At 44.8% G+C, this 24,987-nt stretch overlaps 1 protein-coding gene and 1 long non-coding RNA gene across 3 annotated transcripts in view; one reads left to right on the top strand and one right to left on the bottom strand.

The window, feature by feature from the left end:
* The window catches only part of LOC117198511 (uncharacterized), a 45,321-nt gene extending 37,053 nt beyond the window's left edge, over positions 1-8,268 (bottom strand). The window contains exons 1-2 of the long non-coding RNA XR_007469995.1: positions 7,018-8,268; positions 2,860-2,945 (exon numbers count right to left, since the gene is read on the bottom strand). This is a non-coding gene — a long non-coding RNA (uncharacterized LOC117198511). The remainder of the gene's footprint in view (positions 1-2,859; positions 2,946-7,017) is intronic.
* Positions 8,269-8,460: 192 nt separating this feature from the next.
* DUSP6 (dual specificity phosphatase 6) lies at positions 8,461-12,916 on the top strand. 2 transcript variants are annotated; one of them, XM_004285108.3, is made up of 3 exons: positions 8,461-9,322; positions 9,939-10,376; positions 11,419-12,916. In XM_004285108.3, exons 1-3 carry the CDS (start codon positions 8,923-8,925, stop codon positions 11,724-11,726), a joined length of 1,146 nt encoding a protein of 381 aa, XP_004285156.1. In that variant the 5' UTR covers positions 8,461-8,922; the 3' UTR covers positions 11,727-12,916. The 2 variants fall into 2 exon arrangements, with proteins under 2 accessions (XP_004285156.1, XP_004285157.1); XM_004285109.4 differs by lacking the exon at positions 9,939-10,376 and having other exon boundaries at positions 8,478-9,322.
* Positions 12,917-24,987: the final 12,071 nt, after the last annotated feature.

Genomic DNA, 24,987 nt, shown 5'->3' with positions numbered 1-24,987 from the left:
ACCTTTTATGCAAATTAAAAAAAACCCTCACAGGTCACTGAGTCTAAGGTATTGGTTCATATTAGAGAATGTCACAGCTAATTCTCCATCTTTAAAGCATTAGAGTACTACAGTAGCTATACTGAATTACTTAAAGTAAATTACCATACAGACACTATAACAAAAGGGCAGAGAAATCCCCATTATAAAGGCTTTTTCCCTGGGAAACTGGTTAGGCGAGAGGGATGGATTGGGGGAGGGGCCGGGGCATGACCTGGCAAGGGTTTAGACTTTTGGTAAAGAATCTAAAACTTCTGATGGCTCCAGAAAAACCTGAAATTTGTCAGACATTTAATAAAAATAATCTTGGAATCATGCATGTGCATAAAATTACTATAGAAACTGAGCTGAGCAGGTGGCCCGTTTACTTAAGGCTAGGTATGCTTCTACCATGTGGCCTTTAGCAGAGCACTCTTGCTAGGCAAGACGTCAGAGGAAGGAAGGAACTTTCCAGAGGAGATTTCTTAGTTGCAGGAGGCCTTAAAAGCTTGAGTATATCAATGCGTGCTCCCATCAGCGACAACAAACCCAGACCACTGAGGATGGTTACATCGCTTGGGCCAGTAGACTTCCAATTCACCTCCTGCAGACTGTGCAAGCTATTGCACAGTGCAAGGAAGGGCTGCGAGCCAGCAGTGATGGAGGGGGAAAGTGCATGCTGCTTCAGCAAGTCAGTCCTAGACTGCTGGGAAGTCCCTCCAAGACAACCAATGTCCCCAAGGTCCCCAATCTATCCAGATCTCTCAGCACACTGAGATCTGGGCTGCTTATATCAGCAACTAAGAGGGGTGGTAAAGCAATTGACTCTGTTCTTTAGCATTTTTCTTTCAGAATTTTGCACTGATTTTTTTTTCTATTCCTAAGAACAAAACTGGCACTGTAGTGTTTTTCATTATATAATCCCTTTTCAGCAAGGTCAGTAAACATTTATCAAGATCTCTGTGTGTGTGTGTGTGCGCGGGGTGTGTGTGTTAATAATAAAAACAGGTAACTGCCAATGAATTAGTATTGTTTCAGGACTGTTCCTACCCCTTTACAAATGTAACTCATTTATCACAACAGTCCTGTGATATACTATCCCCACTTTACAGATAAGGAAACTGAGGTATATGGCGATTATGCGATTTCCTTCAGAGTCACACTCTAGAAAGGTTTAGAATCCAGATTGGTCTGACTCTAGAACTCCCAGGCTTGACCAGCAAGATAAAACTGAACAAATAATGTAGATGCTGCTATTTAATAATAGGTTGCATGAAGTCACTCTTATCAGGTAGGGAGCAGCGGGTACTAAAGAGGTTTTGAAGGGACTGAGATATTTAGATTCCAGTGTAATTACCTGATATTTGAGCCCAGCCCTCCCCACTATAAAATTGTGGTAATAGTATACCTGCTATGCAGAATTATCACCGTAATTAGACTGAACACGCGCAAAGCTTGGTGTTGAATAAATTGTAGCTTTCTGTTGTTATTTTCATGGTATACCCAAATATAGCTTTTGTAATTAACCCACCAAATGCCCTAAAGCAGTACTGCTTAGACTGGGGTTTGGAAGCTCCTGGGGTTCCACAAATATATTCCTGAGGAATCTGTGAGTTCTTAAGTTTGATAAACGGAGTGAAAGCATTCCTTGCATTGTGGACACACAGTCATTTCTACTGATTGCTGAGGCAAAAATAGGCTGGCAGGAAATAATTCCTACTTAGAAAAATAATTAGTTCTCTTACACAACAGCTACCTGTGCTGCTCACACCTGCATAAATAAAGGAACACAAGATGAGGAGAAATGTCACCCGAGGAAACATGGCCCATACAAGGAGGCACAGGGCAAATCAACTGCACGTAGATGCAGCATGGCCAATGCCCAGGATGCTGCACACATGAGGCCCCATGACACGACCAGGGAAGGTTCCTGAAAGATGAATACATAGAGTCCCTCACCTTCCCTGAAGGAAATGTTAGCCTAATTTCCCACCAAGGATCCTCACTGGGGCTTTGGAAATAGTACAATGGGAAGCAAGGTGCTGTCATTCCTTTTCCAAAACAAAAAGCAAACCAGAAAAGTCTAACAGTAAGTGAACTTGGCTATACTGCAGACGCAGAGGTGCCAACCTCCTGATGATTTCTTACACATACATTTACACATGCCTTTACTTTCCTACTTTGTGAAAATAAAAGAGAAGAGGGAAGAATGAAGGAATGTTTTCCCATGGGAAGGAAAAGGATTCAAAAGCATCTGAAAGAAGAAATCAACACTGCTAGCTGTAAGTGAATTTCCTTACTAGAGACTAACTTCCAAAGAATATTCTTGATAGAGTCTCTATGGGATCCTGAATGTACACTAATAGGTATTCCATCAGGGGAGGGGAAACAGAAACCCAAGAAAGCTGATGAAGACCTAATTTTTAAAAAACTTCGATTGGGGTCAAGGTCTGAATTTCACAGTAGTTCATATTTTTCTTCAGGTTGTATAATTCCGGCAAGATGTGAAAGTGCCACCTCTTTTACAGGAAAGCTCTGACCACTCCCTCCATGTGACTGTGGGTGTGACTCTGGAACTGCTGCTGTCTAGCTGCCTGTTAGTCCCCGTGTAAGCTTACCTGCCTTTCCTTCCACGGCTGCATTGTTTGGGGACATTGTTACCATTGTTACCCGCCTTCAATAAGCTCCCTGCAGCTGACCCTGGGGCAAGCTGCATGAAGCTGCAACACCAGAAGCAGTTTGATGGCAAACAAGGATCTGCAGTCATGTTATTTTAATTTGCAGCTCACATTTGAAGCTCCCTGTGGTTTTTTCCATGCACAGCGCATGACTGTATATTACCTTGGTTTCCTATTGTCAGTCCTTTGGGCCTCTTGGGTTCCACGGTGCCTACCGGTCTGACATAAGTTGCTGTCTTTTCAAGGCACCTGTCAAGAAAGCACAACAGAGTTTTGTGAACCCCATATGCCGTTTATTTAAAGTCAGACTATTTCGAACATATTTCTCAAATGCAGTTGAATTGTGTTCTGAGGTTTAGCTGTCCTGAAACTCACCGACTGTCACTTTTTTTTTTCAATTTTTATTGGAATATAATTGATTTACAATGTTGTGTTAGGTTCAGGTGTACAGCAAAGTGAATCAGTTATACATATACATATATATACTCTTATTTTTAGATTCTTTTCCCAAATAGGTCATTACAGAGTATCGAGTAGAGTTCCCTGCGCTATACAGTAGGTCCTTATTAGTTGCCTATTTTATATATAGAAGTGTGTGTGTGTCAATCCCAATCTCCCAATTTATTCCTCCCGCACTTACCCCCTGGTAACCATAAGTTTGTTTTCTACATGTTACTCTACTTCTGTTTTGTAAATAAGTTCATTGGTACGCTTTTTTTAAGATTCCACATATAAGTGATATCATATGATATTTGTCTTTCTCTGTCTGACTTCACTCCACTGTCACTTTGAGGGCCTCCCTGGGACCTCTAAAAAACCTGAATCCTGGATATGCCACAGAGTCCATTTTAGGGACTTCCCTGGTGGCACAGTGGTTAAGAATCCACCTGTCATTGCAGGGGACACGGGTTCGATCCCTGGTACATGCCACATGCCGTGGAGCAACTAAGCCTGTGTGCCACAACTACTGAGCCTTCACTCTAGAGCCGGCGAGCCACAACTACTGAGCCCACGCACCACAACTACTGAAGCCTGTGCACCTAGAGCCCGTGCTCCGCAACAAGAGAAACCACCGCAATGAGAAGCCCGTGCACCGCAACGAAGAGTAGCCCCCACTCGCTGCAACTAGAGAAAGCCCGAGCGCAGCAAGTAAGACCCAACACAGCCAAAAATAAAAAAACAAATAAAAAAACAAAGACTCCATTTTTAAGTCAGATCTTCCAAAACACACTCTCCCTATTAGTGAAAATCTGTTTAACTATTTTCACATGATGTGTTAATTAATGTCATTATATTCATAGAGATTACTCCAAGATTAAAGGTCATACTAACCCTTTCAGATCTCATCAATCGCAAGTGTTCTCAAATGCAGGAAAATTCCTGCAAAGTTGGAATGCTTCTCCAATAACCAAGCAAACATTTATAACTGAAAGATTTTCTTTTAAGGAACTTTCCAGGGGGAAACACCAGGAAGAATTCAAGCACGAGTGCTCATTGCACGCACACACTATCACTCAGAGAGACAGTAGGATCTATGAAATTGTTTCTGTGCACTTATGAAAATGGATCAGAGATGACCTGCTGTACTCTCCAACCTTTAAACATAGCTCTCTACATGTGACTGATACCCTAGGCAGGGAACTGAGGCCTCTGGAAGTAAGGAAGCCTGTGGCTCTTATAGTCACTAGAGCTCTCCTGAGAAAGCTTTTCCTGGGGGCCCCGGCAACAGGGCCAGGATGATGAGATTCAAAGCAGGATTACCAGCAACAGCGAGTCAGTTTTATGCAGAAATGAAGCAATGAGTTTAAAAACCGTTGAATACCTACTTTGTGCCCTTTGTGTGTCATCTTGGCTGTCTCTATCCTCGCAGTCCTTTGAGGCAGGTGTAACTATTCCCCATTTTACATAATGCTGAATTCCTTTCCTTGCTTTATTTTCCTCCACAGCACTTTTCCTTTCTAATATACTGTATAATTATTTATTTTGTTCATTGTCTCTTGTTACTAGAATATAAGCTCCAGGAGGGCAGGGTTCTTGTCTGTTTTATTCACTGCTGCTTTCCTGGTAGCTAGAGTAAATGAGTGAGTGAATGAGCGAATGAATGAATGAATGGAGGCCCGGAGAGGTTAAGTGACTTTCCCCTATCTAAATACTAGTTAGAGACAGAGCTAAGATTTGAACTCAGGCCCATGTGCTACACTGAGACACATCAGTAATGGTAGATGCGAGGATTACCATCTAAGACATACTCTAAGAAAGAAAACTGTATGGGCATTTATTGAATGGTTGACTTATGAAAAGGTGCATACAGTCAAAGAAAACCTCCAGATGTAAAAGGAGCAGGAAGGAAATGAGCCTAACTTTTGATCCTTGACATCTGTGGGGAAGGAGCAACATAATTTGTGAAGCCCGGAAATGCCTGGTGGTCAAAATTCAAAGTGCAGACCTTGAACCCTTCAAATTTCAGCAGCAACAGCAGAGCGTGGTGGGCGCGGTCTCCACAACACCCTGTAATATGGGTATGTGGTAGTCCTTGAGGCTCTGTGAAGAGTCAGGCTTCAAATCCTGACCCCATCGTTGGCTCCTGTGTGACCTCAGGCAAATTCCTTAATCTCTGTAAATGAGGATAATTTGCATGGGTTTTCTGAAGACTGACGGAAATATGCATGTAAACACAGAAATCAAGACCATGCCCACCAGGTGGTAAATACCCACTACATATGACTTCTATTATATCAGCTTAGTGTACAGAGTGTTTAAGAGGGGACCAGTAGGGAGAAGTTAGAAGGGTAGCTGGGTATATTCGGTATTTAACTGTGTTAAAGGATTTTGATCGTGGTCTGTAACAGCACCTGCTTTGCTTGACAGCTAAATTGGCATGGATTTAACTGCTTAGTGCAGTTCTTCAGAGGATTTCTTCTTAGACTAGGGAATTTCAGGCGGGCTGTTAGGCATCAAAGGGCGTCTTTGGGATTGAAAGGACGGGGGTCATTCTGCAGGTTCAGAATTCAGAAAGATAAAAATAATATTAACAGTTAATGACACACCAACAACGTCTTAGGGCATCTCACTTTACCCATTCAGTCATCACAGCGATTCTGTCATTTTCCGTATGCCAGCGTGGAAGACTACGGCTTAAAAGAGTTAGACGATGTAATCAAGGTCGCACATTTAGGAAGGGGTGAGGGCACAATTCAAACCCAGGCCGCCCCACTCCAGAGGCCCTTTCTTTATACCGCACGTTTTAGGACCAAGAGGTCTGAATGCCATTTTATACAGTGTCCTGAGAAGGACTGAGGGTTCAGAAGCACGGGTAAAGCTAAATGTTTCAGGTTTGAGAAGTGTTGCAACCGTCCTTCCAAACTGATGCCCAGGCTCAGGTATCAGCACTTTAAAAATAGCTAAGTGGAAAACAATTTCCCTTCTTGCATTTTCTGTTGGAGGTCTTGGGCTGAAAGATTATGCACTTCTCAGTTCCGCTGCAAGGCATCCTGCTTCTCCCCTCCTCGCCTCCAGGTTCCAGTAACAGAAAGGTCTCGGGGTAGGGACATCTGTAACAGGTGGAGGCGGATCGGAGGCGTCAACTCCAGCGCAGGCCTCCTCCAGCTGGAACTGGATGATATCCAGTGAAATATGGGAGCTCTGTTCCAAGGGATGCCCAAAAAAGGCGCGGGGATAGGAGCGCTGCAACTCCCACCTTCACCGAACACGCTCCTCCAGGGGCGGCCTGACTGTAGCAAAGCTCCAAAATTGGCAACCTGGGCCTCGCAGCCGCCTTTTTTTAGCCTACATTCCCCAAACCAGAGAAGAGGCGGGTGACTAAAAATGCAAATTGGAGCGGGGGCGTCAGCAGGCCGGCCCGTGGGTGTGGGGCGTCTGGCTTGGGGAGACCCCGCGACCTCAGGTGCCCTCGGCGATATCAGCGGTGGACGCAGAGAGCCGCGAGGGCGCTCGGAAAAGCCGCTCCCCGCCGAGCGGCTGCCTCCGCTTCCGCCTCCCCGGCGGCGGCGGCGGCGGCGGGACAATGCGCGCCCTCTTTTCCGCCGTGGGTTAGGGAGGGGCAGCCGGATTAGGGCCCGCGCCTTCCGGCCGCAGGCCCCCATCCTCCACCTCCCCTGCGCGCCGCGCCGGCCGCACACAGGTGGCTTTCCGCTCGGGAGCTGCAGCCCCGGTACTTTTATATAACAAGAGTTCTGCGCGCCTGGAATGCGTCTACCCGCCGCCGCCCGCCACGCCTCTATCCGGACCCCGCCGCCCGCCCCGCTCCGCCGTACCCCGGCCGAGCGCAGCTCGCTGGCCTAGCGAGCACCTCCCCAATTACCTGCTGGCTCTGCAGCGCGGCAGACACTTTCCCCAGGACTCCCAGCTCTCCTCGGGAGCAGGGGCTCCCGGCAGGCACTTCTCCTCGCCCCACACCCACCCCAGGCCTCTCCGGAGCTCGAAGTCCCGCATCGGCCCTGCACCGGTCCTCGGTGTCGCCGGACGCCCTGCGCCCGCTGAACGAGGAGGCGGAGGCGGCGGGTGCTAACGAGGAGCGCAACGCGTAGGAGCGGGCGGTGCTCCGCGAGGGCCCGGCGACTCGCAGGGGAGGGGGTGCCCGGGCAGGGAAGGGGGTGACCCTGTGCGGGAAGTCGGGGGCGGGAAGGAGTCTCCCTTTTGACATGCCTCGGTCTACAGTAACCAATCGCCGAGCCCTCCAGAGCCCCCGCAGCCTGCAGGCCTTGCGGGAGGACTTCCCCAGGCTTTGCGGATGGTGGGGACAGACAGCCGGGCTCCGCGTGCCCTTGGTGCACCTCGCCCAGGCGGCCCTTCCAGGCGGGCTCCTGTGTCGGAAGCTGAGCTAGGTTGCTCAGAAATGATTAACGAGCGCTACCCGCCCCCACCCCACCCAGGGCGCAGTGGGCGGGGGCGGGGGATTTGGATCCCCGTAACAATGGTTCATAACACCCCACGCCCCCGGAGAGGAATAAAAGCAACGGACTGCCCAACGAATTTGTTCCTGCAGTCTCCACTGTTTAAAAAAATTAATTAATTAAAACGCTCTTTTTAAAGAAAAAGCTTGCTTTCTATTCTCTGGACAACCAAGCATTTGTTTGTTTGCTTGCTTAAAAATGTTTCAACAAAATCCTGGTTTGTTCAAAAGATGTTGGATTAGCATTTAACACCTCATCGGTCACTAAAGCCCGGGCAGTTCACCAGCCCCAACACAGCCTCGGCTAAAAGAACATCAGAGTAAACAGAGCTGGGCTTTTTAAGCTGGCAAACAAATGCCACACACTGCCTAAGGGGGGTGGGGGGTGGGGTTAACGTGAACTCCAGTCCAAATGAGTTTAAAGGGAATAAAAGGGAAAAAGTCAGCACAAGTTTCCCTAAAGCTAGCTTGCGCGCCCAGGCGTCGCGAACAAGGGCTTTTGTGCCTGCTAATTGCACCATTTGTGCGCAAAAGTTCCGAAGCGAAGTGTGAACTCTCAACAGAAGGAAACATGAGACAACTGAAGTGCCCTGGTTTGTGTGCCCTGCTCCTCCTCCACCACCGCCTCCTCTTCTTTCTCCTTCCTCCCGCCGAGCCCGCTGTTGCAGCTTGTTTGCACTGGGGCTTATCCGGAGCGGAAATTCCTTTCCGTTTTTGTGAATGACAAACTCATTAACAATTCATCAACACAACCTGTTCCAGCCAGCCCGTCCCCACGGCAACAGCCCCTTCCGCAGCGCGCTCATTGGCTGGCCTGGAGAATGTATCCATTGAGACGCTCGCTGTTTGTATCCATTGAGGAGCTGCCTCGCTCGGGGGGTGTGCGAGGCTTGAGTCTAAGGGAGAGTGAGCAAATCGAGGCTTGAATAGTCCTAGGAGAAAGACGCCCGGGTGGATTTGAGGTGCAGTCTTGGAGGGAGGGATTAGGAGCCGCTGGGTTTTTTTTTTCTCCCCTCTGAGTAGCACGGAGTCCGAATTAATTGGATTTCATTCACCGGGGAGGAACAAAACTCTCCGGGCAGCTTCATTCAGAGAGATTCATTGACACTAAGAGCGAGCGGCTGCAGCTGGGTGCAGAGGGAACCGCCGGCTTCACTTCTGTCTCGCCTGCCCCAACCGCTAACCGGGTTTGGGAAGGGCGAGGTGGAATTCAACCCCGCTCTGAGAGCGGCGGCTTCGCGCGGCGTGCTCGGCCTATGCCTGCCCCGAGGGGCGTCTGGTAGGTACCCCGCCCTCTTCGGCAGCTCGACCCCCATGATAGATACGCTCAGACCCGTGCCCTTCGCGTCGGAAATGGCGATCAGCAAGACCGTGGCGTGGCTCAACGAGCAGCTGGAGCTGGGCAACGAGCGGCTGCTGCTGATGGACTGCCGGCCCCAGGAGCTGTACGAGTCGTCGCACATCGAGTCAGCCATCAACGTGGCCATCCCGGGGATCATGCTGCGGCGCCTGCAGAAGGGCAACCTGCCGGTACGCGCGCTCTTCACGCGCGGCGAGGACCGGGATCGCTTCACCCGGCGCTGCGGCACCGATACCGTGGTGCTCTACGACGAGAGTAGCAGCGACTGGAACGAGAATACGGGCGGCGAGTCGGTGCTCGGGCTGCTGCTCAAGAAGCTCAAGGACGAGGGCTGCCGGGCGTTCTACCTGGAAGGTACGAGCCGGGGGAGCTCCACGCGGGGGCAGGACGGGGGACACCGGGCTGCGAGCTGCAGGCGGGACGCGCGTGCTGGAAGCGCCCCTGCAGCGCTCGGCTGGCGCTTCTGAGCCGCGCTGCTGCGCCAGGGGCAGTCTGCCGGCTCCTGGCTGCGAACCTCTCTAGAGTCCCGCACCCGCGAGCCGGGCCCGCGCGGAATCGACCGGCTTCCGGCCGCAGGCACTAGCCGGTTCTTTCTAACTAGGTCTCCTTCCTACCCGGGATATTCCCCACCATTCCCTGCTTTCTATCGTTCGATTTTGAGTTCAGATTTTGCAGGACGGCAGAGGTCGTTGGGGTGCAGATTGACCCCTTCTAGCCCTTCAAGATATTCGGAAAAGTTGCCATTTTGTGCATTTCCGGATTCGGAAGAATAAAGGTTCCCAGGGGAGGCGGGCCCGTTCGTTCTGTTCCCAAGGGTGCACACTTCAGTGTCTTTCTCTTGTATCTGGCTCTGTGTGCAGGGCGGCTGGAAGGGTTCTGTGGTGTGTTTCTGCGTGAGGCTGCGGCTCTCAAAGCTGTGAAAACTACTACGGGATCTCGGGTTACATGATTGCTTTTCTCGTCCTGGCAGGTGGTTTCAGTAAGTTCCAAGCCGAGTTCGCTCTGCACTGCGAGACCAATCTAGACGGCTCGTGTAGCAGCAGCTCGCCACCGTTGCCAGTGCTGGGGCTCGGGGGCCTGCGGATCAGCTCCGACTCCTCCTCGGACATTGAGTCTGACATTGACCGAGACCCCAGTAGTGCAACGGACTCGGATGGCAGCCCGCTGTCCAACAGCCAGCCTTCTTTCCCCGTGGAGATCTTGCCCTTCCTCTATTTGGGTTGTGCCAAGGACTCCACCAACCTGGACGTGTTGGAGGAGTTCGGCATCAAGTACATCTTGAACGTCACCCCCAATTTGCCGAATCTCTTTGAGAACGCGGGAGAGTTCAAATACAAGCAGATCCCCATCTCGGATCACTGGAGCCAAAACCTGTCCCAGTTTTTTCCTGAGGCCATTTCTTTCATAGGTGAGACTAATTAACAGTCCTCGCTCAGACTTTTAAATGCAAAATTCCTAACCTTTCCTAGAGTTCAAGCCGTTCATCTTTCTTGCTGCTTCTGATTTGTGGGGCTGCCGGTCTCTGATGTTCCAAGGGCGTTCTTAATTCTGGTGTATCTTCTTGCTAAGAAAAAGTGCCTTTTGACAAGGCTGCAGACCTCAGGTGTATTTGAAATGCTGTCTGCTGCTTGGCTCTGAACTCAGTCTTTTGAAAGGGAGACCATTCATAAGTAGACAACAGAATTTTCCCACAATCTTTGGACTAGAGGAGGGCCAGATAATAGTACTCAAGGTAGACGGGAATTCTAGCATGACTTTGTAATTTTAAAAGACCTGGGAGTTGTTTGAGAATACGAAGTTAGGCGTTGGAAAGCCCTGTGAATGCTAGATGTTGTAATCCAGCTGAATGTTACTGTGATACCGGTTCGCAGTGAGACAGTGAGGGTAACCTGAGCCCAGCAGGAAGGACTGTGGGCTGAAAGCCTGGAGAAGCGAATCTCCAGGCATTGTAATGCATTTCCTATTACAAAGGAACTCATTTTCAGGCCATGTCGACATCCTGTTCCTCCTAATGGGCTGTCCCCTGTGACTTCCCTCTCTCTTTTAAAATGCCTGAATATCTCCATTGTTAGCTGCACAACAGTTGGAGAATAATTTAATAGACCCTTGCAGTCTGCTTGTCTGTATAAAAGGCATTCACGACCATATTGCAGGGTTTCTGGTATTCACATGCTGGGGCAAAGAATGCACACATTAAGGAGTTTTTTGTTGGCGGGAACTTAATACAAAAGCTCCCTTTTCAGAAAATATCTGAAATATGTAATTGTGCCCAGTGTACATGTTTTATCACAGTGATACATTTTCTGCTGCCTGCAGGGCTCAACTGCTGCACACAATTATTTTTAACCTTTTTTATGATTATCATTATTATTCAGTTTTTAGACTGGTCGTTCACAAAGGGTGGTTTTCAGTCTGCTGACATTTTGCCTTTCTTTTCTGTGTGTTTACAGATGAAGCCCGGGGCAAAAACTGTGGTGTCTTGGTGCATTGCTTGGCTGGCATCAGCCGCTCAGTCACTGTGACTGTGGCTTATCTCATGCAGAAGCTCAACCTGTCAATGAACGATGCTTATGACATTGTGAAGATGAAGAAATCCAACATCTCCCCCAACTTCAACTTCATGGGCCAGCTGCTGGACTTCGAGAGGACGCTGGGACTCAGCAGCCCCTGTGACAACCGGGTCCCAGCACAGCAGCTCTATTTCACCACGCCCTCCAACCAGAATGTCTACCAGGTGGACTCCCTGCAATCCACGTGAAAGGCCCCACACTGGGATGTGTCCGTTCTTCAGCAGTTTCTCTTAGCAGCATCAGCTGGGCTGCTTTCTTTGTATGTGGCCCAGGTGTCAACATGACACCAGCTGTCTGTATTAGACAAGGTTACCACGTGTGGAATTGGTTATTCCAAAGGGAGAGATTTGCTCCATTCTCGTTGGAAGAACAGGACCTGCTGTATAGATACAGGCAGTAGGTTTGCTCCACACCCGAGTGTACAGCCTACCCCTGCAGGGACTGGGATTCGAGAACTTCCAGGTATATAGGGTAGGACCAAATGGTAGGGTAGGAGCATGTGTTCTTTAGGGCCTTGTATGACTGTTTCCTTTTGCATCTGGAACTGACTCTATATTGTCTTCAGTGAAGACTGACTCAATTTTGCATATAGAGGAGCCAAAGAGAGGTTTCAGCTCTGTATTTGTAGTATCAGTTTGCAAAAAAAAAAAAAGAAAATAAATAAATAATCAATCAAATGAATCTGATACTCCATTTGATTATTGTAAATATTTGATCTTAAATAATTTGACAGTGTTTGTTTGAACTGTGTTTGTTTTTCCTTTGATGGGTTTAAAAGAAATCGTCCAAAGGGAGAAAGAGCAGTATGCCACTTCTTAAAACGATTGAAACTTTTGCTCTTTTCTAATCCAAAGGATATATTTGCAGCATGCTCGACTTTACCAATTCTGAATGACGTTTTCATGGACACTTATGATCACAGAGACCTTGTTATGGTGCAGTCTCCAGTGTCTTTCATATATCTTCCTTGTGACCTTTTTTTTTTCTCTTAATGTAGTTTGACTCTGCCTTACTTTTGTAAATATTTTGGCTTGTATTGTCTCAAAGGGGATATCTTGGAAAGACACCAAAATCATGGGCTCACTTTTTTTTTTAAACTTCAGCTGTGCTAAACAGTATATTACCTCTGTACAAAATTCTTCAGGGAGTGTCACCTCAAATGCAATACTTTGGGTTGGTCTCTTTGCTTTTTAAAAACAATTTGTGCGTAACTGGAAGCGTGTGTGTGAGCGTGGGTACCCATTCAACAGGCGACATGCATATGATTGTGAAGGAGGGAGACAAGTGGCTCCATTATGTTCATGGTGTAAAGTTCTGAGCTGAAATTTATTATAAGAATGTAAAACCTTAAATTATTAATAAATAACTATTTTGGCTATTGAATGTGTATTTTTAAAAAATCTCTCCTTAATTGTACTTACATGTGAAGTGACACATTTTAGGACTTTTTCAGTTGGGGATTGATATTGGCTTGTAAAGTACATGTAGGAATAATGGGGCAAAGTTCTCATCTTTTAAGCTATTTCCAAGAATTTTTCAGGTGCATCTTTTGCTTCAAATAAAAGTGACAAGGGATTGACTATATCATTCCTATGGATAATACTTTATACGAAGGGAAGAGAGTGATTACATCATTCCAATGGACAATACTTCCTAATAAGTTCTGGCTTACTTAAGAAAATTGTAATGCTCTTGAAGAAAAATGAAGTCTCAGAGCCCAGCTTGCTGAACTATAAGATTTGGTTATTCATGAATAGTCTTAAAGGGGGGGGCACCAGAATAACAAGGTGACAGTTGCCATGTTCACCTCTCTTTCCTTCCGTCTCAGGGTCTTCTGCTCAATAATACTTAGACATGCCAGGGAGAAAGTAGAGATGATTTTTTTTCTGGTCTGTAACTGTCTGGCAATTCTACCTGCAAATTCTAGCGTTGGAATAACAAATGAGTCTGGGATGATGTCTCCCCTTTCCTTTCTCGTGTACAGGGCAGGGCATAGCTAAGCTTTCTCCCTGAGTCTAGATGTAGCCACGATTTCACGTTGGCACTTGAAATGAAGGCTTGCCACTCCTAATGTGCTTTGTACTTTGATTTAGAACGTGGGCCAGAAACTCCTGTTGGAACTTTATGTTGAGGTTATTTTGAACAGTTACTTTAAGGTAAAGGCTTAATATCCTGTCGTTTTCCTTGGGACATACCTCTCCTCGTCCTGAGTGTCAAAATACACAAATCAAAATAAAGGGCAGGTGTATGAAATCAAAAGGATTAGAACAATACATTTCCAGCCCTTTTTGAATGAGCTTGATCCCTTGGTCTGCAGTGGGGAGAAAGATGGGCTTTTTACCCACACGGTACCTGTGAGATGCCAGTTGAATTATTTGGTAGGAGGCAAGTAGCCCTGATTTTACGGCAATCATGTCAAGCCGTCCAGTGTGACTTTTAGCACCTAAGCATGTATAAAAGGCAGAAACAGTGCAAAAAAACACCAAGTCAGTCTCTCCCATTTGGGTGCCCCAAGTCAGCCAGAGCTCCGAAAGGAGAAGTGGGTTGCAGTTCAACTTGGCTCGTGTTAATCCAGTTCTGAACGGTTTCCGCTCCTGGCATTCCCTAAACTGCCTCTTCAAAGTAGGGATTTGCAAGCAGCGTTAGCAATTTCCTGTCCAGCTGCAGCTCGAGTAGCTGCGTGCTTCTCCACACACCTCCCCCCCACCACCACTTTTCTCTGATTTCTCTTTCTTTCTTTTTTCTTTAATATAGGTGGTGGATAATTTTAGTGCATTTCCTTTTTGTGGATTATCGTCTCCTTTCCTTCTAGAACCTGCATACACTGAGTTCCTACAGCTCTGCTCAAGCCGACAGCTGGCCTCCCCAGCACTTCCTCTCATTTCACTGTGGGTTTGTTGTTTGTCAGTCCACTTCTGAAATTAATAATGTTTTCTGGCCAAGTGCCACAAGCCATTACCACAAAGGGGAAGTAACACATATGAATAGCAGGAAGCCATGCAGGGTCACAGTGTGAGCTGAACCTGTGGCAGGAGCATAATTGAGCCTGGCCCATTCAGCAAGTGTCTGAAAGCGATTTGTGGGGAGAGGGAGCTCCCTGCATTTAAGCAGCTCAAGCTGTGAAAAAAAAAAGTTTCCAATAAATTGGTAGCAAATGGTCTTTGTCATCAGTGTGAATAAAAGAGAGGCAGCAAGAAGAGTTTAGGGCCCCCATAAAGTTAGCAAGGTTTGGGATTTCTCCCCCCTCTCCTGGCATACTGTTTCATAAGGCTGGTAAACAGGGGCGCCTGCTTCCCTCCATTGCCACAAAGGGACTCCTGTTAAATGGGTGTTTTTACGGTTCACACAGGCCAGAAGATTCAAACAGCTCTTCTCTTCCCTTATTTTTCTTCTCTGCAAGGTGGAAGGTTGTAACTGACAGCCTGGGCCCCTCTCTCACCCCACACCTCCCTTTCTCCTGGCCATCCCTCAGTTCCCTTGGTTCCTTTGTGCTCACAGGAGCCCTTGAAGGCGATCATTTTGCATCTTGGAGTTGGGCTCACTTCCTGAATGAAGCCCTGCACGGTTACTAGGGCAACCTTTGCCAACAGCTGCAGCTCCCTGGCCTCCCTCCTCACCTGCTGTCTCCATTAGCGGTTTTCTCAGGTCTCTGAGCAAGCGGTACCTTTCCTGGCCTTCTGCAGGGGGCTGGTGGGGGGGGGGTGCTTTCCCAGACGTTATCTGCAGGTTTCGTGGGGCTGCAGGAGACTTAGAAGATGTACTGCTTAATGGTCAGAACTGGTCTTAGGTTTAAAATCAGACGGAGAAAGGCTTATCTGGGGATAGAAATACCAGCACAGCCTTTAAAGGAGTGAAAATGGAGACTTGCTTGAACCAACAATTAGAAGACCTGAACTCTGACTCTCCCTAATGAATCAGAAGCCCTGGGCAGGTCACCCAACCTCACCAAGTCTCTTTTTTTCTAGTCTATAAAATGAGAGAGTTTTTAACCTCTCATTCTAGGATTCTTTTATCATTCCAGTGTTCTGGTACACAAACTAGATGGTAAAACGAGGTGCAGATGAGGGGAAACAAATAACATTTACTGAGGGTATTAGATACTGTACTTCGTTTACAATATTATCTCATTTAATCCTCAGAGCAGCTCCGAGATGGGTCCTATTACCATCCTTATTTTTCAGCGAGGAAACTGAGGCAGAGAGAGGCCAATAGAGCCTGAAGTCACCTCGTGGGAATTGGTAGAACTTTGAGGCTTTAGCTCTTCTTGTAAACTGCTTGTCATCAGTATTTGCTCGTCTTTATAAAGTCCTGTGATGCTGGCTAGGAAGTGGTGACCCCGTTTTACAGCCGAGGAAGTGGAGGAAGCAGAGTTAAGTGACCTGCCAAATCAAACCCGAATTCGACAGCCAAATCAAGAGAGGGTCAGAGGACCCCAGCTGATATGTCATCAGAGAGATGTCAGGTCTGCCTAGAAGCTTCCATCCTCCCTCTCCACGGAGAAGTTACTCTATCTTGGACCCATGAGCACATAAATTACAAAACTGATGTCCCTAACGATCTCTAGAGCGGCTAGCAGCTGGCCAGCTGGCCCTGAACCTTGCCCATACTCCCCTTTCAGGATTACACAAGTGAATTGGCCCCAGAGATAGTCACTTCCTCACTGTGATCCTCTTGGAGGAAAGCTGGCCTGGCGAGGGGGGAAGAGAGGAGAGAGAGAGAGAGAGGGAGAGAGGGAGAAGGAGGGAGAGGAAGAGGGAGGGAGAGGGAGAGAGAGAGAACCATGGAAGGCTGCAGAATAAGAGGGGCATATTAGAAAATAGTGGAGGAGCAGAACAAAACAAAGGCAAATCACGTGAAAGCTGGTCGTAAGTAAAGATTCTTGAAAAGTCATCTTGAAAAATCAGGCTTCAGACTTTAAACTGCTTCAAAAGGATTATTTTGGGTGTAAATTTATATGCAGTTCCTCACACTGTAACAGTCATTTTCCAAAAGATTCTGCAGACTTTCCAATACGCGTACTCCTCTTGTGTTTCTACCACAGTGGGCCCTGAATTAGTCTGGTTTTGGTGACGGAATCTTTAAACTTCTTTAAAGTCCAATATTGATTTCCTAAGAGTATTTAAGGGCACAGAACAAAGTTCAAACAATTCACAAATATTTATCCAGGCCTTGATCTGTGTTACACAGATTCAATGAAACAAGGTTAAAATAAAAGGCAGCCAAAGACTTAACAGGCCCTCAAAGGCTGACGAAGGCAAAGTCATGTTTCAAAGTGTCACCTCTTAATCTTTCTGCTGATGCCACAAGTCAAAGCGGAAGCCCCAAAGAACTATTAGGCAAGTCCTTGTATGTCCTTACCTGATGCAACGATCAAAATAACATTTTAGACCCTATATTTAATTTTTTTTAGGGGAAAGGATGATTAGTCCACATGTCTGCAATTTGGCCCACCTACTTCCCTATTTTGTCATGGAAAAATACCTTTAGAGACTGTGTGCAGCCTTTAAATGATGAGAAGTTTTGGACCACCATACCTCCAAAAACGAACTCTCAGACACACAAATGAAACAAGAAGAAATATATATTATTTGATAACGACATCCTGAAAAGCACCAAGCTAAAAAAAAATTGCTTCTTCTAAGCTAGAAGTCTTCTTTTACTGCATTTGGAGACAAACTAGGTATTTATTACATTAAGCATTTTTCATCAAGTCTAGTTTAATTCCCATTGCAAATGCTAACAGGAGAAGGAAGAAAGTGGGGAAGGTACAGAAGGGGTTCTTTGGGAGCACATAACTCCAAGGACAATCATGGCAGGAATGTCCCTTTATCTTAAGTTCTGGTTATTATTGCTATATAACAAACTACCCCCAAACTTAGAGGCTCAAACAACAACAATCATTTATTTTGTTCCTACGTCTGCATTTGGGCAGATCTCAGCAGGGAAAGCTGGTCTCTGCTCAATGCTGTCTTAGCTGGGGTAGCTCGACTGCAGGCCAGAAGCTCCATTTCCAAGATGGCTCCCTCACGTGGCTGGCAAGCTGGTGCTGGCTGTCAGCTGGGGGCTCAGCCGACGGCTTGTGTCAGGGACTTTGATTCTTCTTCATGTGGCCTAAATTTCCTCACAGTATGATGTTCCATGGGTGAAACCCCAAGTGAGAGAGTCAGGTAACTGTGTTGAGTTTCAGGACGTAGGCTCTTAAGTCACACAAGGGTCTACCACGGTTCAAGGTGAGGAGATGAAGGAGGGGCAAGATTCTGAGAGCACGTGCGATGGAAAATATGGCTGCAACCATTTTTGGAAAACAGAACCTTTCACTTCTTACATGGAAACTACTTGAATGTGGGACTCTAAGAAGTAATAACGAGCCCCCAAATTAGTCTCATGGTCCTATCTTGAAAACGTTATAGCTGTCAACAATGCTGCAATTATTCTTTTAATCTAACTCATCTTTCGTCTGTCTCTAATGTTCCCAACATAGTAATACCATTGAAACAATCACAAAGACTGACCCATGAAATAAAATATGAAATAGTTTTACGAAAGAATATTAATGTTTTCATTTGGGCAGAGAAAATGTTATATTTGTGATGGATTCAACCAAGTTATTGAGTATAGTGATAGTTCATTAGTTTCATGCAAAATAGTATTCTATTGTATTTCATGGTATTCCATTGTAGTAGACCACCTTACATAGACGGTTGGGTTTTATCCAGATTTAACTACTATGAACAGTATTGCTAAGAAGACTCTTGTGCATGTACCCTGATACCCCTGTGCACATGTTTCCCTGAGGATACACAAGGGAATGGAATAGGTATAGATTGTGTAGATCCCCAACTTATATAATGACAAATTGTTTTCAAAGTGGTTGTACCAATTTAAACACCACCAATGGTATTTGAGTTTTTATAGTTTCGCATTTTTGTCAACACTTGATATTGTCAGACTTTTTTAGTTTTTGCTTATCTGGAAGGTGTGAAATTGTTATTTATTATGATTTTAATTTTCAGTATTCTGAATCCTCATGAGGTTGAGCCTTTGTTTGGTATTGATTGGCAAAGGATATTTTATTTTGCAAAGTTCCTGTTCAAGCCTCTTGCTGAGTTTTTCATGAGTTACCTCTAGTTTTTGTATTGATATAACGAATACTTTGATATCCTAAATACTAGTCCTTTATTGATTATACACATTGAAAATATCAGTGCAGTGCTTTTCAAACTTTATCCCTCTGGTCCTTCTCAGGGAAGGGTACATTTTGGGGCAGGTTGTATATTATATAACTCTAAAAGGTGTCTATCAGAAAGACAATGACAAAACTGGCAGTGCCGACCTGCATAACCTTACGTGGAGTCTTAGGGAATCAAGGGACTTATGGCTAAAAATGTTTGAAAACCACTGAATCTATTTAACAAACATGGAAACAGAGTCAGAGAGACTGAGATGAAAGAATATCTACTTTTGATTATCTGGACTTAAGTGGGGCTGGTCTAGAAGTGTTTTGGGGTATCTTAAATCTTGCACCAAGTTTTGAAGAGTGATGTTTTTTTCACAGACATGTAAAAAGGATGCTACAGTTATAGATGATGAATTATGCCTAGATTTGGAAGTAGTAAAAGACAAATTCTTTGTAAGGCACGGCAAAAGTATTTTTCAAGATGTAAAACAGATAGCAAAAATCAGGATACCCAGGGATATGGGGGGTGAAATTTAAAGATAATTTGCAGAGAGTAGAAAAAACAGTGGCTTTTGATTTGCCTAGCCTCCCTTCCCAGTTACATCTTGAATTGGAAAAACTCCTGTTCTTTCCTCCTGTGTGTCTGTTTCTTGTGTCTCCTTTACTACTCACACACTTCCCTTCTCACACTCTGATCACCAAATGTGTAAAGGATTTTCCCCACACCAAGCAATTCTCTGTGACACCAGCTGGGTGTCCTATAGTTAAACTCAATTCTAACACTCTCTATTTAAAGATAGTGGCAGATTCCACAGCTTCAGGGCTGAATCCCTCAAGACTGTTCATACCCCACTTCGGATGCTAACAGCAAGTAGAAGGTCCCAGATTACCTACAACTTCAGTCCAACATGGCCACAAATCAGAGCATCCCATGACCTTCTTCTCAGGTTCAATTCAACATGTAGTTATGTTTACCAGTTTCTTAAAGGATATGACAAAGTATACGGATGTATGCCTGGTGAAGAGATACATAGGGCAAGGTCTAGGGTCTCCAATGCAGAAGCTTCTGTCTCTGTGGAGTTGGGGGTGTGTCACTTTTCCAGTAAGTATGTGCTCACCAAACGGGAAGCTCTCGAAACTCATACTCTTGGAATTTTTATGGAGGCTTCATCGTGTAGGCGTGATCAATCATTAACTCCATTTTCAGTCCTTTTCCCTTCTCAAGATAATGGGAGGCAGGGCTGAAAATTCCAAGCATCTATTCATGGCTTGTTCTTTCCTGTGACCGGCCCTCATCCAAAAGCCCACCCAGAGTCCTCTTATTAGAACAAAAGATAGTCTTATCACCCAGGAAATCACAAGGGTCTCAAGAGCCCTCTGTCAGGAATTGGGGACAGAGACCAATATATATATTTCTTATCGTAAATCACAATATCACACATCTGGTTACAGAATCTTACTGTAATGTATCAGGGAGAATTAGGTTCAGAGGCCTATATTAGAGAACAAAAACTAAAAATTATCAAAACTCATGAGGATTTATTCTCATCTGTAAAAGTCAGGAGGTGTAAAATCCTGACCTGGTAGAGCCACTTCACAGGCCCATTTGAGACTCAGGCTTCTTCTAGCTTTCATCCCCACAGTCACAAGAAGGCGGTTCCATGCTGGTCATCACATTCACATTCCAGTCAGTAGGAAGGAGGGTGGAAAAAAGGGAAAAGAGTGCCCCTCTTGCAGAGTCTGTTTCCTCAGAGAAGCTTCCAGGAAAACATGTACCAGACTTGTACTCTATGTACTCAATACCCAGAATTAGCCACATGGCCATAGCTAGAGAGACTGGGGAATATAGACTTTTAGCTGGGCATGTGCTTCCCCTAACATATAATTGAGGTTCTGTTACTTGGGAAAAAGGGGAGACTGAATATTAGTTACCCACTTCATTCCTGGCGAAAGCCCTACCCCAACTCTAGGGGCAGGTACACGACCCAGGGCAGGGCAAGAAGAGTACATCATTTTCCCATCTCAGTGATTGGTTCAGGGATAAGACATGATTCAAGTTCAGCCAATCCTATCACACCCTGGATTTTCCCATGGAAAGGATTTTCTCTTAGAGTTGCTAAGCCTAGACCTACCAAGTTAGAATGACTGGATGTGAGGCCTGGGAATCTGTTTTATAATAAAAGGTCCATAGGTGATTCTTTTGATTGGCCACTTTGGGAATTACCAGATATGCCATATGTATTAAGCCAGTAGTTAATTTAATCTAGAATCTCCACTCTCAGGGTCTTCAAAGAACAGTGTGAATGGGAGCTTGCTAGATGTCTTTCATAACATGGACATCAGAAGATGGGGCATATAATTTAGCTCTAACTGTACCATAAGCTTTTATGAGCTCCCTACTTTAGACTCTCTTAGAGTTATGATTTTTTTCTAGCTTATTACCTGTCCTATAGAATAGCATTTGAAAATATAAATTGTCCTAGAAATACTTTAATTTCACCAAGACTTCTAGGTCTGCTGTGCTGGGACTGTGTTCACTCTATAACTCTATCAGAACCCTCTGATCTAAAAAAAAAAAATGAAAAAAAATTTTATAGATTCTGACCCACCAACTCTCATATTTTGTCTTTTCAGGCTGACGTGTTTTAAAGTCTCTCTGATTTCTTTACAAACCCTAATATTGACTAATTTTAAGTGACCTTCTTTGGATACATTCCAGTTTCATTCTGATATTTTTGAGGTTTAATGACTGGAACTCAACCCAGTATTTCTGGAGCAGATGAATTCTGGTGTCTCCGTGTGTATATGTGTGTGCGTGTGTGTGAGCACTCACGAGATGTGCTTTCTATTTTGTTTTTAACATCCTTCCTGATGATGCTTGCTTTTGTGACTGCCACAATACTTTGGACCGCCTTCCTCAGAGAATGGGCTACAATGATGCCATCATCCTTTTCCTGGATCACGTCTGCACTTGGAGGCCTTGGTCTCCGGAGAACAAGATGGGTTCTCTTTTCCTGTGGGCATTACGTTCAACTGCCTGTACTGAGCGTCAGTGTTCTCTGCCCACTCACACAGCTCTGTGAGATCTTCCCAGTGTTTATTCTTGTCAGGTTGGTATTTCAATTGCCAGAAAATCTTGGCATCGTTTATAAAGTTGAGATTTCACTTTATTGATGTCTACATTGCTTTTGGAAAATGATAAATGGTCCACCTACAGATTCATGAAACACACAGTTTTTAATATATCCTCAAACAGAAGAGGGATTATCCCTTTAATGTGCCCCTATAATATCCATCAGCAATCCACGAATAATAATAGAATTTGATTAAAGATAGTGAGACTCCTGTGAAAATATAGCTTTACGATCATTTCAAAAAATTCATGCTCCCCACCCAACCTCAGTTCCAATGAAATTTCTACTCCCAAATCCTTCTCATAAGGACATTTTGGAATTGCCACTGATTTTTATTCGAAGTTTCATATTTTTAAGACTCTCCTAAGTCTTGACAAAAGCAATCAAGAGTTTAAAAGTTTAAAAAGAAAGATGCTGGCTGAGTGGACCATAGAATATCTCAGTTTGGATATGGTTCTGACCTGTGGAATGAAGATTACAAATTCCATCAATGGGTTCAGTCTTCCTGATCTGTCACTTATTATCCATATGACCTTGAACAAGTTACTTAGTCTCTCTGAGCCTTGGGGTTTCCTCATCTGAACAATGGGAATAATAGTAACACTTAGCTGATGGAGTTGTGAGGATTGAATGAGAAATTGATGTAAAACACTTAGTACAAATAAATTATGATTGTAAGGCTCTGGGGAGTAGAATTATGGTATATAATTATTCATTCATTCATTTATTCATTTAATAAAAGACAAACTGTTGTGTTCAAGGAATGTTCTGGAGGCTATAAAAAGATAAATTAGATACAAATCTTGACATTTTAGCCTTGAAATGAAACTAATAATGAACATAAATCATTGTGGGGTATAGAGTGACAAATAGCATGAAGTTAAGAACATGGATTCTGGATTTAAACTCCCGCAGGTTCAAAGCTTAACTTCATAACTAGTTACATGTATAACCTTAGACCAGTTCCTGAACCTCATTAAATTTTTCCTCTTTTCATCTGTGAAAAATGGAGATAATAAGAGTATTTACCTCGTTGTGTTGTTATCAGGATCAAATGAGAAAATGTACGTGAAGTGTTCAGCACTTTGGCTGGCACATAGAAACTAATGTCACCTATTTCCATAAAAGAGATCCAGAAGCAGTACTCTGGCAACTGAGAGGAAGAGGGGAATGTGTTTTTCTGTGTGGGGAAGGGAAGGCTTATGGAAGACGTCCTACAATAGGCTGCTGAATCACAAAGCCAATTGATAAATTTACTGGAGAGTACATATTGAGCTATTACCATGAGGCTGGGCCAGCTATCCTTTGAGGTAGGTTTTATAGGGATATGAAATTCCCATCTTCCAGATGAGAAAACAGGTATTCAGAGAGTTTAAATTAAGTCATTTGTTGGTCTTTGTTCACAGATCTGCCTGACTCCAAAGCCTGGGTTTTTAACATCTGCTTTGTCCTCCTCCACAGTGATGCGGACATTGCCCATCTCACTGGTCTCTCCCTTCCAGCATGAGGATGAGGGCACTGGGAGAGCTGAATCCCTCATTGCAAGACTGCTGACCAGCAAGTGAATCAGAGTCCAGGGAGTTTGTGGCATACTTCATCCAGGTCATATTAGGGTCAAGACAAACATTCCTGCTCTGTGGTAAGACAAATGAAATGAAATGAAATGAAACGAAACGAAACCAAACGAAACCAAACCCAACCCGCACCTTTTTAGTCACTGGAATGTTGAAGTCCATTGGATGGTGCTGAGTAATCCTGACAAACTTCTGTCCTCTGGCTCTCTTTTCCTTGTCTTTTTTCAGGAACTCCAACACCCTCCATACATCAGTCAAGCTATAAGCTATAGCTAATTCAAACACAAATTAGTTATATTACTTACAGATTAGATTCCTTGTTCTACCCTAATCCCTTGATGAGAGACAGGAAAAGGTCTAGTTTCATCTGAAGCATATTGATGGACTATTTTCTGATAGTAAAAACAGAATCTATATTTTTTGAGCCCTTCCTTTGTGCCAGGTTGTGTCCTATATGCAGACTATCTCCTCTAATCTTTGGTACTCTCTTCGTGAGGCAGAGATTACTCTCTCATGGTGGTTAAGTACAAGGGCTCTAGAGCTGGAAGCCTTGGTTCAAATCTTGACTCTATCACTTACTAGCTGTCTGACTTTAAGCAATTTGGTTAATCTCTCTATGCCTCAGTTTTCTAACCTGGAAAATGAAAATACTATAGGGACATAGTGGGAAACAAATTAATTAATACACTTAGTGTTAGGATGGTGTCTTGCTCATTTTAAGTAACAAATACATGTTAGTTCTGTTGGGGAGGAAAAACTTTTCCTCTAACCTCTAAGGTTCTATAATTGGAGGCTGTGGATTAAACTGACAAAAGACAGCTTGGCAAGAGAAAAGACAAACTTTTATTCACGTATGTTTGCAGGAGTTCACAGAAAAATATGACTAAGGAAGTGGTTAGAATTTAGGGCTTATATACCATCTTAATAGTGGAAGTGGAGGGGGAGAAGGGCACTTATGGGAAAACAAATGACTCTTAGGAAAGATAAATGGTCCCTTAGGAGAATAAATGGGAGATACGGTAGTTTTGTGACAATGTCTGTTAGAGTGAATTCTTATCCTACTGCTGACTTCTCCCCAGTGATAGAAGTCAATCTTCCCTGGTTGTGAAACTCCCGGGAAGGGTGTTTATGACAGCTGAATTCTTTTGGAAGGCTCTGCTTTTAGGCAGATAAAGGGTATCTAGGAAACAAACTCTTCACAGTGGTATATTCTGGACCCCTTCAACTCTTATCATGTCCATTTTGCAGATGGACAAGTGGAGGCTTAGAGGGATTGATTTACCTAGATCACCAAAGCAGTAAAGGGTGGAGCTGGGATTTGAAACTGACGTGACCTAAGAGCCTTTGATTTTTCCACCGTGAGAGATCAGAGATGGAGAAACTTCTTGTGTCAAAATTCTTAGGGAATATAAATTCTTTGGAATGAATTTAACTTACCTGGGCCTCAACTTCATCATTTTTGCAAAATGAGGTGTTGAACAATATGACCTTGCAGGGCCTTTCTACCTCAAAATTATTATTGATTTTAGGTGTTTTAGCATAACCCATCATTGAAGAAGAAATT

The sequence above is a fragment of the Orcinus orca genome, chromosome 11 (assembly GCF_937001465.1).
Source record: "Orcinus orca chromosome 11, mOrcOrc1.1, whole genome shotgun sequence".
NCBI classification, from domain to species: domain Eukaryota; kingdom Metazoa; phylum Chordata; class Mammalia; order Artiodactyla; family Delphinidae; genus Orcinus; species Orcinus orca.
This window is presented reverse-complemented; position numbering and strand designations above follow the sequence as displayed.